Here is a 14,617-nt window from a genome sequence, read left to right on the forward strand (position 1 = left end):
TTTGCCTCCGAACTTGCAAATGAAGAAGAAAAAATCCTGGGGATTTGTCCCTTATTCTTTTCCATAGAATTGCAGTTTCAATTCACATAATTCTGTAATGTTTTACGCATCATTATTGTCTTTCAATTTAACATAAACCGAGCTAATATTTGTACTATATTCGAAGTCAACACCAAAAATCTTCAACTCTGCACAAGTATATGTCATCCTATCATTGTTTTATTTTGACTTTACCTTCTGTTTTTATAACTTAACATTTTACTGTTTCAAGTCAAGACCAAACTACTTCAAATTTACATCGTGTAGTTTCAAGTCAACACATTGTATGATAAGCCTCTCGTGACGTCATAATGATATAACATCGTGCTATCTTAGCTCAACAACACGTACTTTCAACTGTACGTCGTGTAGTTTTGAATGAGTATAGTGTATGGCAAGCCTATCGGGATATTATTATGATATAACATCGTGCTATCATAGCTCAACATCACATACTTTCAACTGTACGTTGTGTAGTTTTAAATGAGCATATTGTATGGTAAGCCTATCGTGACATTCAAATGATATAACAACATGCTATCTTAGCTTAACATCATCTAGTTTCAACTGAAAATCATGTAGTTTTAAATGAGCATATCGCGTGGTAAGCCTATCGTGACATTCTAATGATATGAAAACGTGCTATCTTAGCTTAACATCACGCACTTTCAGCTGTACGTGGTGTAATTTAAAATGAGCAAATTATATAATAAGCCTATCGTGACATTATAATGATATAACATCGTGCTGTCTTAGCTGAACAACACGTACTTTCAACTGTACGTCGTGTAGTTTTAAATAAGCATATTGTATGGCAAGCCTACCGTGATATTATTATGACATAAGATATTGCTATCATAGCTGAACATCACGTACTTTCAACTGTACGTCGTGTAGTTTTAAACGAGCATATCGTGTGGTAAGCCTATCGTGACATTCTAATGATATAACAACGTGCCATCTTAACTTAACATCACGTACTTTCAACTGTACGTTGTGTAGTTTTAAATGAGCAAATTGTATAATAAGCCTATTGTGACATTATAATGATATAAAATCGTACTATCGTAACTCAACATTACAAAATTTCAACTGTACGTCGTGTAGTTTCAAGTGAGCATCTTAGCTTAACACGTTGCATCGTGTTGTTTTAAGTCAACAAATTGTATGGTAAGCCTTTCGTTTCAATATAGTAGTGTAGCATCGTGTTATCTTAACTTAACATCATGTACTTTCAACTGTGCATCATGGTGTTTTAAATCAACAGATTGCATGATAGACCTATCGTAATATCACAATGATATAACATCGTACATTCTCAGCTCAACATTTATTAATAACATGTCAGCACCATACATTTTAGCTATTCATTTTATTTGTTATCATAGCTATCGAATTGTATGACTGAGCAGTATCCATCTGCAAGCTAACATCATGCAACGTCAACTTCACATCATGTACTTTAAACCCAACGTTACGTGTGTTTGGCATATCATCACAACATCGTGACTTATCATTATACTATCACGACTAAAGCACTTGTCATTGCAAGTCAACATTGTGCAAATTCAACTTAGCATATTGTAATTTAGATTTAGCATTTTGATGACTCAATTCAACATCACGCTGTCTTAACTTTACATTTTAAGCTTCAGCATAACGTTTTGTAAATATCTAATATATGACAGCTGAGGCTTTCCATAGTTTTTCACAAGAAAATGGTAATTGCTCAGGGTAATTGTGTTGTTTTCAAAGGGTTATATTAATATTGGAAAAAATATGTTTTAATCAAGGAATTGTATATTATAGCTCTGCGGGTGCTCTGCGGGTATCCCGATTGATCTCGAGCCGCGTTTCCATTCCATTTAAATATACAATTCCTTGTTTTAATGTAGATTAATGGCAAATAAATTTTACAAATTTTTCATAGAGAAGGGTTGTAATTAGAGTTGCTTGTCGGGAAAAGGGATCTTTGTTTTGTTTCTATTGAAAATCTTAATATGTCTCTATCTCAGTCCGAAACGAGTATATATTATGATGTCAAGGATTGTTTAGTAAGAAGGATTGGAATCTCATGGACAGGTCAGAGGCGGATTTAGGCAGTCAGTGGGCCCCCACTTATCAAGTTATGAACATTTCTAGGTCCGCCATTGCAGGTTATATAGCCTGTATTATTAATTGAAATAAGATGCGTATTACTATACAAATCCCTGGTGAGGTGATATAACCATAGAACCAAAAAATAAAATGAAATACAAAGAAAAAGTAAACAGCCATCCATCATCAAAAATAATACAGCAACATGCAAATTCGCTTATGAAAAGGTTATCTTTGTTCTTCATCATGATATCGCATGAAGGTATTAAACGGTGGAATGAAATTAGACATTATACGAGCTAATCAAATAATAGTTTTCATCCCTCAAAAGTATCGTTAAAGCAAAAAGAGAACAAATCCACTCTTTCAAAATTTGTCTTATTTTTGCCATTTGAATGATGTAGAAAAGTTGTCAATCCGTTTAAAGGAAGTTGATCATGAACAGGTATAGTTTTCAAGATAAGAGAACTTTGATTACAGATTGCTATAATGAACATAGGTATGGATAAATCCAATTTACAGGTATTATACTATAATCTAACATTTATACGAAAAACAGGACGCAGGTATCATTGATATGCTAATTTGTGTCGTATATTTAAGATTTGAAAAACGAATCACGTCGAGTACACCTGTTAATTAATGTCTTGGTGCAATACATATTTTCACCAGAAATAATTTAAAATATCACACATTTGATGTTTTCTAAACACTTAGGAGCTTATTTGCGGACCTCGAGTCAATTACTGGTCTGCGAGAAAAAAGAAAGTATCTGTTTTGCTGTCTTATGGTAATTTTCGGCATAAACTGCAATATCAAAAAATAATTAAGTTTTAAAAATCGTATTTGAAAAAAATTAAATGAATTAAATCGTGTAAAAAATGGCACCATCATTTCAAATCGGAAATCTGTTATATATGATTTTTGTCTGTATTTTCAGTCTTCGTCGGTATGGAACTTGACTGAACAAAATGACGTCAATAGAAATAAGAAGACGTGGTATGATTGCCAATTAGACAACTCTCCATCCAAGTCACAATGTGAAAAAATTAAACAATAATTGGTCAAAGTACGACCTTCAACATGGAGCCTTGGCTCACACCGAACTATAAGATTAAATAACTATAAGTGTTGTGTGATTATAAGCATAAGGTTCATAACATTTGGTTGAGGCAAACTAATTAAAAGTTAAGAGAACGGAAACGACAGATTTAGCAATTTTTCTATTTATAAAGGGGCATAACTCATGAACGGTAAAAGTGACGCCAAACCAATTTCAAATTCGATCTGTGTTTTGTGGTAATAAGCATTGTGTATAAGTTTCATAACATTTGGTTGAGGCAAACTAAAGTTAGAGAACGGAAACGACAGTTTTAGCAATTTTTTCCATTTATAAAGGGGCATAACTCATGAACGGTAAAAGTGACGCCAACTAATTTCTAACTTGATCTGTGTTTTGTGGTAATATGCATTGTGTATAGGTTTAATAATATTTGGTTAGGGCAAACTAAAGTTAGAGAACGGAGACTTATTTTGGGGACGTTCGGGAAGGACAGACGGGACAGACGGACGGACATGGTAACACTTAATGCCCCCTCCGCTACGGCGGGGTCATAAAAAGGACAGTAATAGGTTACAGAAGTTTTGTGTAATATAGTTTTATAAGTTTATTAATCTGGCAAATACGTGTCGTACTTTTAGCACCGTATGACCTTCAACAGTGAGCCAAACACCGTATAGTCAGCTGTAACATGATAAAATGTGAAACAACTCAAACAAGAAAACAAAAGGCCTGGTTTGTAACAAAATAATTATTGAAAAACAAACAGCAACGACAACCAATCAATCAAAGGCTCCTGACTCGAGATACATTTAGATACAGAAGAAGAAAAGGATGTTTAATTTCCCACCAAATGGTACATAAAGATTGTGGCGGGGTTAAAAATGTTCGTGAGAGTTTCGAGTTTATATGGATTCATAAACGGGTAAACCTTGTGTTGCATCTGCCTTAACGTGCTTAACATTTAAAACAAAAGCCAATAGTGAGAGAAAGGGTATCAGTTGATGAAACATAAAACAACACATTCACGAAATATCAACCATTGAAGATTTTGATGGAAATTTTTCCTTTTTTAAAACCAATTTGATGTCATCTGTAGTCAAAACTCGACTGGCATTTTATGTATAATGAAAATATTACAGTTTTTAATCTCCGTTTCAAAATCGTTGCATTTGTGTGTTTGTCTTTAAAGTCATAATTAAGCTCTTGTAAGTTAAGGAATTGCAGAACAGTTCAATCAAAAGATATAGGATACTTATGAAAAATCACTGCGATACCGTTTTAAATACAGACTAGAACTAAGTCTTCCAAACTTCTTAGAAACTGCTATTTTCAAAGTATTTAAACCTTGTAACAAAATGGAAACTAATAGATTTAAGTGTAGCACCTAACAATAAATATTCAAGAATCAACACACCTAAAATACAAAATTGTTTAAAATAGAATTTAACTATGCTATGTCATTTGGTCTCTGCATAGTGGAGAGTTGTCTCATTTGGCAATCATACCACATCTTCTTATTTTTATATTTAAACTTGATTACCATTTCATAATGTTAGTTAAACAAAAAAAAAGTTTGCATCGACATACAATTGAATAATCTACCAGAGCCTCAATAACCAATCGCCAGCCGACAGTCCACTTTGCCGCTATCTCAATCAATTTGACATGACATAAGTGTCGTAACAGGTTACTCAGGTATAAAGACAACAATGTCAGCTGTACCAAGAATTACAATACCAGGCACAGATTTGAATGTTTCTAGGATTTGCTTAGGTACCTGGCAATTCAATGACAATAAAGAAACAAATGCTTGGGAGGCACAGTCAGAAGAGGTATGGTTTATGTAGAGATGATTTATAATTAATTTTACCGAACACAGCAATAATTTATAGAATGAATTATTTTTTTATTTTTTAATGTTTAAGTTATTTTATATGTAATAAGTATGAACCCGGATCCCGCTTATTGTTTTTATCAGAATCCCGTATCCCACTTATCATTATAATAGTAGCGCTTGTAATTTCACGTGTCCCGTCCGACTTCATTTTCCGTTTTCACGCAAAATAATTTGACTTTTCACGTGTCACGCTTACAAAAAAATCGGCCAATCCCGCATCACGCTTACACCCCCTATGAGACCCACTGAAACTGTTTAATAACTATTATAAATTTATGTACGTTCAAGTAAATGTTCAGAATTGCATATGATTTAATATAAAAATTACAATTAAACGCATTTGACTCAACGATAAACTATAGTTTGTGACCTTTTGTAACCTGGCCTTTTGAACAGCGTCATTGGTTATCTGACCTAGTACATATTAAAGTGAAGTATTTGGTATTATTGATAAAGAGATAAAGGATAAATATTGAGTTGCACAAACTTATTTAATACGCGACATACTTTTCTCTTTATACATTTTATCTCAAGTCAGTACTACTTGGTGAACACCATTCTGGGGGAAAAAAACCTGCTGCTTACGAAGTGATAAAAACTAGCAAAAGCTATATTTCCGATGGAACAAAGAAAACACGTTTAAATTTTCGTTGGAGCAATGTGACTTACGGAAAAGGCTTTCACGATCAGGCCCTCTTGAGAAATGCTCCAAAAGGGCACGTGAATGTTGTTTGCGATGACAGACGAGCACGCGAGTTCCGAGAGATCTGAATTTTAATCAGATTGCAACATACTCATACAGATATAGATCCAGATCAAACGGCAGCCACTGAACTATAGGTTCCTGGCTTGGGACCGGCATATACAGAATTTATCAATCTCCTTCCTAAGGAGGGACAATTGTGTAACAACAGCATTATAATGTAACTTATACCCACCGAATTCTGTATCAAATCTTGTTTATAAAATTAATGTATATTGTTTATTTGTAGGTTTCGAGAGCTATAGTTACAAAATGCTTGGAAGTAGGAATAAATTTCTTTGATACAGCTGAGGTACCATGGTATTATATAAAATTAAGGGTGTTTTCAATTTTCCTTATAATTTTGTAGAACCTGGGACATTTTCCTAAGCAACGTGTTTTAGGTTTTTAATACAACAACTCCATCATATATATAAAACTATTTCTAAAACCATATCTCAAATACCCTTTTGTCAAAAGATTTTTCAAATCTTGATAATTAATTTTATACTAACTACCATTTTCAAACAGTTTAACAATCCCACACATTTGTCGGCGGGTATATTTTCAATATGGCTATATATAAGTTTGTAAGTGCCCCCTTATAATTATTCTCACGGTAAATATATTTACAATGATAGTTACAAATAGTGTAAATAAACCATTGAACAATAGCATTCAAAGATATAAAACAATTATAAACGAAAATATTAGAACCGTCATAAACGAAAATATTAGAACCGTTATAAACGAAATATTAGAACCGAACCTTAAAACTAAGAAACAGAAAAACCAACCTGTAAATATATAGCTAATGGCGCAAGCCATCCGCAGGTTCCAACGTCTGTGAATACAGAATACAGGAATGAAAAGATATTACAGGTAAGTAAGGATTTTTTGGCTGTAATTAGAAAGCATGCAGGTAATAAGGTGTGCTTGATTTGATATGTCATCTCTGATATGATAATGAATGTCATATGAAAATTGATATGAATACATGTATAACATGAAAAACATGAATAGCAATAATAAACAAAAAGAAATATGTCATGCGGTGACACATTTCTTGTAAAGCCTAAGAAAAATCCATACCTATATGACTTTATTTTACAAGAATTTCGATTCTTTACACATTTTCTATAAAAAAAAGACTGGATTTATATGAAAATCGTTATTTTAAATTTCAGCAAAAAACATTTAATTTAGACGGAACACAAAGTTTAATCACTAGCCTAATACAAAAACACATACAAATAGAGAACTGAAGTCAGAATCTATAAACTATAATATACTCACGGCAAAAATTTAAATTGTAAATTGACACCTAAGATAAGACATGTCGTAATTTGTAGTCTCCAACGTTGTCGTTGTACTGTTGCAAGTTTCTCGTACGTGCTAATGTCGAAAATCTACAGAACAATCACTTTACGTTACAGAAAAAAGTAAAATCACAAAAATACTGAACTCCGAGGAAAATTCAAAAAGGAAAGTCCCTAATCAAATGGCAAAATCAAAAGCTCAAACACATCGAACGAATTGATAACAACTGTCATATTCCTGACTTGGTACAGGCATTTTCTTATGTAGAAAACGGTGGATTAAACGTGGTTTTATAGCTAGCTAAACCTCTCACTTGTATGACAGTCGCAAGAGGAGGATATTATTCAGCAAGTGTTCGATTTGATAGCCAAATTGAATTGTAAGGATAATGTACCCCTTTGTTGTTTCAATGCCAAACATATGGAAAGTTTATAAAAATCCACAGCATTTCCTCTTCTACTCCTGTAATTGACAATTCGTTGCTTAAATGATAGAGGATTATTGCATGCAGTGCTAGCAATGATTTCCCTTAAACACGTATATAAATAAAGATATTAGTTAAGGTTCAGCAGAAGGAATTGAAAAAATGTCCGTGTTTACCCCACAAAATTTACTCTGAGTACAGACAAACCTGTGCATCTGGTAAAATTTTAAGGCATGACAGGAACTAGATAATTACATTTCAAATGCATTCTATGTTTCCGAAAATGTATAACTTACTTCGATTTTGAGATTTTTTTTTTTCTTTTCCACAGGAGTGCCAAAATAAAAAAAAACTCCTGAACTTTATTTAATACGGTCCACTCAATTACACGGTTTAAATCGCCTATTGTTGTGCAGGTATCTATTGTCCATATCAATATAAACAACTCGCTTATATTATTATATAAAGGGGAACATTTCAAAAAATTTCCCAAACTTAGTTTATATTGGCTCCTTCTGTGTGAACGGAAAAAAAAAAGAATCTCAAAATCCAGAAAAGTTTGTAATTTTCCGAAAATTTAGAATGGATTCAAAATGTAATTATCTAGTTCCTGCCATGCTTTACCAGGTGCACAGGTTTGATAATTTCAACTAACCAATGGGGGAATGCTGTTCTTATTTTTACAGGGTTATGCTGGATCTGAGCAAGTATTAGGGCGCGCTTTACAAGGCAGACGTCAGGAAGCTATTATAGCTACTAAGTTCGGATTTAGAGAAGGACCTAACACTCCGCCTTATACCGCTGTACAAATAGACGAGGCTATAACAAAGGCTTTGACAAAATTACAAACCTCCTATGTAGACTTGCTTCAGGTAATTCTAACAGTCATTTAAGGCTGTATTAAAGATTTAAAAAAAAAATTAATAAAATTGAGAATGGAAATGGGGAATGTGTCAAAGAGACAACAACCCGACCATAGAACAGACAACAGCAGAATACATATTTAAAACCATTTTACCTCTTTGACCGTCTGAATAAGAATTGAGACGGAGTCATGAAATCCACAGATTGTACAAAAAAATAAGATAACTGAAAATATAAAGAGGATCGATGTTATTGTTTAACTTGTTCAAATTCTTAGTAAATTATCCAGTATACACACTCTTAATAATTAGATGAAAAGATCACCGTCGGCTAATGCCAATATTTAACAATCATGACAATACAGCTTCATGAATAACTGAATCAAATGCCTTTTTTAAATCAACATGTATATTGATATAATTTACCATTGTCCTCCGAAAAATAAACATGTGATCAGCAGTACTTACTCTCTTTTGGAAACCAATCTAAGTTTCTGACATAATACTAAATCTGTTTAAATAGTTATCTAATAAGTTTTGCAATGCATACTTTGTTAGTCTTGCATGTTTTTTTAATTTTAGTTCATTTATATGTTTTGGAGTTTAGTGTGACGTCCATTTTTATTGAACTAGTACACATTTTTGTTTAGGGGCCAGCTAAAGCCCGCCTCCGGGTGTGGGATTTTCTTGCTGTGTTGAAGACCCATTGGTGGCTATCGGCTGTTTTCTGCTCTTTGGTCGGGTTGTTGTCTCTATGACACATTCCCCATTTCCATTCTCAATTTTATCTCATAATTGTTATACCCCTGTAAATTAGATGGAACACATTTTGAACCAGATTTAAATATTGGAAAACTGTAACTATTCTTCCATTGTTTTCTATGAAAACCAGTACTGATAATACCGTTAAATATTTTGACAATGCATTTTTGCTACACTTAATCCTTAAGCATTTAATTTGTTTACAGTCTAATCCAGTAGATTTTCCATTCTTCATTTTATAAATTGACTTACTGTATCCATTGTTTTATTTTCCAAGATTTTTATTGATTTTAAGCTCTGTGTTGATTTTTTATTCTATTTCAGATTCATTTTCCTAGTTTTGTTGCGGATGTTAATGACTGTGTAAAGGAACTCAACAGGCAAATCTCTTTAGGGAGAATTCGATATTATGGCTTATCCAACTATGGTCCTAAAAACTTGAAGAATTTTCTAGATTTGGGTGGTAAACCCGTTTCTAATCAGGTGTGTGATAAGCTTTATGCACAAATTCATCTATAATAGTCTTAGTTGAAATTATCTGCTAATTGTTTACTTTTCATTATTAGCACGCGAAAACTAAAGCAAATGAAAATCTATGAGCTCTATCCCTCTGTGTGTCTCAATTAACAATGTACGAGTTATTTTCAATGAACAGACACAATAGGTGTTTCTTATATATATATTCGATTGTACTACTGTAAATACTTTAAGCTTTTTGTATCATTTTATACATTCTGTGATAACATGATAAAGAATATTGTTACAATACATCCAACTGTTGAAATATTTACTTGATATAGATGGGATACAATTTATTATGGAGATCAGCGGAGTATGAAGTTTTACCATTATGCAAGGAAAATAACATAAGTATACTGGCCTATTCGCCGCTGCAACAAGGTCTTCTGACCGGGAAATTTACCAAGCTTGATGATGTTCCTATGGGGCGGAGACTGACTAAACTATTCCACACATCTGGGTAAAAACCTGCGCTGATCAGTCTGTAAGTTCAGACTGAATGGCATATACGTATAAACTTGATCACTACCTTCTTTTTTAATACACTTTTTAACATTGTTTTTATATTCAAATACTATATTTTCAATGATTATATCTAACATTAAATAAAGGTAGATTAACATTTTATATTTACTTCATTGTGCTTATACTTTAACAATTGTGGAAAAAATTAAAAGTCATAAGTATGGAAGATAACAATATATAATTAATACTCTTCAGACAAAATGAAATAGTCAAAAACGACAGATGACAAATAAAATGTTCAAGACCGTTAACATGACGAGTAATACCAAGGAGGTTATATAATACGGACAACTCGTTTCCAAAATTTGTACTTGACAAAGTTAGCTGTCAACCTTTTCATGTATTTTGTTTTCTTTAGAAAAACATAGTTATATTTCTGTTAAAATTATATAATTTTTTATTTTTCGATTCAAATACTAAAATAATAATAATTGCTTTAATTTTTAAAGAAATCCTAAAACCAGGCATGGTCAAGAAGGCGCAGAAGACGAGATGTTTACGGTAATTATATAGTAATCATAACAGTCGTATGATTGTGAAATCAACTTCTTCTGGTTTACTGTCAACATAGAGTTGTAGAGTATAACTAATATTATGTAACCGAGAAAGTGCTTCATTTTCTAAATGACTACTGACTTAATCTAATTAAATTTATTCTACGCCCTTAACATATCTAAAGTGTAATTTGGGTCCACTTGTAGGCGCCTTAAAACACTATCAGTCCGTCCATGAGTACTTACATATCTAAAGCATGAAGTCAAGATTTCCTCAACAGATTTCCGTTATTTTTATGTATGGTATTTATATCTATAAAAGGAAGGGTCCTTTGATTTTTTTGGAAGTTTGGAAAAACATAGTGGTTTTGTTTGTATAAAAATTACGATGAGCAACACCTTTTTGCGCTAGGAATTCAACAAATGTATATAGCTATATTAATGCTATTTCAAATGATTCCCGTTGTCAAATTTGGGTAGAACGTGAATTAATTCCAGGTGTCAAAATTTCCGATTTTTTTCCCAGTATTAACATTGTGTTTTGTTTGTATTATTATGAATTATTTGTTTGATTGGCTCACAAAAATTTGCAAGTGGGACCCTCAGATATTTCAGTTTTCTAGTTTTCAGACTGTTTTTTTTTTTTTTCTATGGCAAACATACCTTTCTTTCACAGGCAATTGCTAAAATGAAGAATGTATGTCAGCGGGCCAACGTAGACATGGGAAAAGCATCTTTAGCCTGGTTACTACAGCAAGAAAATGTACCAGTAGCAATAACAGGAGCAAGTTCACCAGACCAAATTGTGAAAAACATTGATGTTCCCACTTTACCCCAGGTATTTTGAACTTACTTGTCAGATTGATTTGTTATCGATATTTTAGTCGTTGCCCAACTGAAAAGATGAATATCACAAGCATTTAGTATGCCTAAATATTTTTTGTCATCTTCAAAAAACAAATTCTGGGAAGCATATAGTCGCCACTCAGAATGATTTCGTTTTGATATCTCTCAATCTTATAAATAAAAGGAGATGAGATAATTTCAATGAGACAGCAACCCAGCGACGCAAAAAACCAAAATACCTCAACAGCAACTCAACGACAGAAAGAATCAAAATACATCTACAGCAACCCAACGACTGAAAGAACCAAAAGACATTTAGAAATGAACTTACAATCTTTTAGTCTCCAACAAATATTATATACAAGTATGTTTATACAATATGTCAGGCTATAAATCGCCTAGTCTTTATTCTAAAAACATGACATAACACAACCTGTAACGAGGTTTCAGATTGCTTTAAACATAATATAACATTACCCTTCTTTGGCACCAGTACAGCTAAAATGATAAATAACCTTACATCATTACAAATCTAGTATGTTTTTTTATAATTTCTATATGATATTACCATCTCTCATCTGTAATCATCAAGTTTTAAGTCTTTAAGGTTTGACATGAAAAATTTAACATTTTCATTACTGATTTCTGACAGACTTGTGCATTAAGAATATTTGATATGCATGAACTTACATCTATACAAACTCAAGAGGGCAAAAAATAGCTCCATTAAGCCGTTTCAGGCTTTGTAATTTGTTATTGAAGGGAAGAAGTTCAATCATTTGCTCTGCCCAAACCTATTGTAGCACTTTTAAGGGTGATGTTCAGTTTATACATTCGACAAGCTACACATCTCTTCAATGGAAAACTTGTATTTGAAATACAATTTTACGAAAGGGGTTTGTATATTTTTAACACAAAGGTTTCGTGCTGCATGTACATTCATGTTAAAGTTGAATCGAATCTTTGCCCTCGTTTCAGAGTGTAATTGAAGAGCTGACAAATGCCACAGAACCAGTGAAGGCAAAAATAGGAAAAGTTCTAGATCAATGGGCTCATCCGGATAGATGTGAATAATAGTTTTTATGATTACTTATAGTATACCTAAATAGGAGTTTTTATACTTTAATAAAAACCCAAACAAGTTTTCTCTCTTTTTTACTACTGTTAGCATTCTTGACAATCATTGCATTTTGGTCCATAACGATGTTTGTTCACGACGAGATCTTTTTTCTACATCGGTAAACACTGCTTGTATAATGAATATCCGACTATATTCCTTGCATGAAATCCGACATTTGGCAATTATCTCGGTGGTTTCGGTGTAGCGTGCTTGCTTCGAGCGTGGGAGGTTGCTGTTTCGATCCCAAACCGACAAAAGACTTGACAACTGATATTTACTGTTTCTAAGCTAAAGACGAGGCATTTAGGAGTAAGAACAAAAGATTGATTGGTTTAGAGTCCGAAAATTTAACATGTCTTACTGCAAGCTGCTTACCTCGTGAACTAGCAAGTTAAAATTCGCCTCAGTGTGTCGGTTTTGTACAAAGCAGTGCTCATATAATATGTAACGTTAACATGTACTCGCCCTACTGTGCATGTTATATTTGCCATTGGACGTTTATAACACCAATTCATTCTGCCATCAAATGTTGGGGTTACGAATGTTCTTTTCAGGCATTTAAACAAATAAATACTCAAATTTTGGTAAAATCTGTCAAATTTGCGATTTTTGGGCTATCTGTAGTCGTTTATAGTTTGATCATCCGGTTATAAATAGGTCCTACTGTAATAGAACTTGAAAATTCACACATAGAGCTGTGATGCTGTGAATCTAAGTAAAGATTGAATTAAAGACTTTTTTTATATGGCTTTGTTTCGAAATAATTTTAAATAAATTGGCTCATTTCTTTGCAGAATTCCTTGCGAATTATGTAGTGATTTGTGTTGTTAGCCCTGTCTAATCATAGATATCTGAAGAAGAATTATTGTTACAAATTACTGAGACGCATATATAAAAGCACATTGCTGTGACTGCATGTTAAGTATAATCATCATTATCGACCGACCAAAAAAAAAACCCAGCGAATCTATTCTATTTACATGCCACTAAACATTATTTACTGCGTTATTGTTCATAAACAAAGATTCAAAAGAGAATATGCAAACAATATTAGAACATGCAGATATTGCATTTTATTGATATAAGTGTTACAGATGGATAGAATGTTAAGACTAGTGTGAAGCTAGCTTCACTCTAGTAATGTTAAGTATATAATAGTAATTTTAGAATGCATTGGTGCAAACAAAAGGCCGACAATTGGTCTCCATTCATGATTAGCCTAACGTTGGGTTTACTTTGGTCCAGCGTTTGGCTCTGACTGCATGGTGACAACGTTTCGGTGCTGATTCATTCACAACTTACCCTGTTTTCATCTTCAACAATATCGACATCAACACTGAAACAGGTGCATTAACATACGACGGGACCAAAATAGTTTTCTATAGATATTCGACCATCTCATTAAATTATTTCGACCAATAGAATATTAGAAGGTTACAATTCGACATAAAAAAAAATCAGTGTCCAGCTTGAAATGGCTAAACTGAATAATATAAGAATTACAGACGACAAGACACAGCTTCAAATGAAAGTATACTATGCTAATGGAATGCACTTTCAACGTGTTCTTTTGCATTTTAAGCCATAATCACGTTTAATAAATAGATAATGTTATACTTTCTTATATGAATGCGCTAGTTTTCTGATAGAATAGCGATATGTTTTTATTATGAAAAATTTATCAAGGCTATATGTTTCTCATAGAACTGCGATATTTTCTATATGAAAATAATTAGGGCCCCGCCTAGTGGTGGGTCGCCCTATAGTGATTAGTCTGTTCGTCCGTCCTTAACAAATTGTGTCCGCTATATATCTAGAGAACCGTTATAATTTCATACTTTATACTTGACATGTATATTAACCAACACCAGACTGGGTGTGTCATAATGTTTGTATAACTTCCTAG

The 14,617-nt window shown here is 32.9% G+C and overlaps 1 protein-coding gene across 1 annotated transcript; it reads left to right on the forward strand.

The window, feature by feature from the left end:
• The first annotated feature begins 4,507 nt into the window (after positions 1-4,507).
• On the forward strand, positions 4,508-12,734 carry LOC127730628 (1-deoxyxylulose-5-phosphate synthase YajO-like). Its single transcript, XM_052239127.1, has 8 exons — positions 4,508-5,031; positions 6,089-6,151; positions 8,269-8,454; positions 9,532-9,690; positions 10,008-10,186; positions 10,701-10,752; positions 11,422-11,583; positions 12,570-12,734. The coding sequence occupies exons 1-8, from the start codon at positions 4,909-4,911 to the stop codon at positions 12,663-12,665; spliced, it is 1,020 nt and encodes a 339-aa protein (XP_052095087.1). The 5' UTR covers positions 4,508-4,908; the 3' UTR covers positions 12,666-12,734.
• Positions 12,735-14,617: the final 1,883 nt, after the last annotated feature.

This window comes from Mytilus californianus, unplaced genomic scaffold, assembly GCF_021869535.1.
Source record: "Mytilus californianus isolate M0D057914Y unplaced genomic scaffold, xbMytCali1.0.p SCAF_2, whole genome shotgun sequence".
In the NCBI taxonomy this organism is placed as follows: Eukaryota; Metazoa; Mollusca; class Bivalvia; order Mytilida; family Mytilidae; genus Mytilus; species Mytilus californianus.

What these genes read in the sequence shown, in the direction of transcription:
- LOC127730628 (XM_052239127.1), top strand. Translation starts at nt 4,909, where the DNA reads ATGTCAGCTGTACCAAGAATTACAATACCAGGCACAGATTTGAATGTT. An exon ending in ATTTCTTTGATACAGCTGAG is followed by an intron (nt 6,152 to 8,268) that starts GTACCATGGTAT and finishes TTATTTTTACAG; the next exon opens with GGTTATGCTGGATCTGAGCA. An exon ending in GTAAACCCGTTTCTAATCAG is followed by an intron (nt 9,691 to 10,007) that starts GTGTGTGATAAG and finishes TACTTGATATAG; the next exon opens with ATGGGATACAATTTATTATG.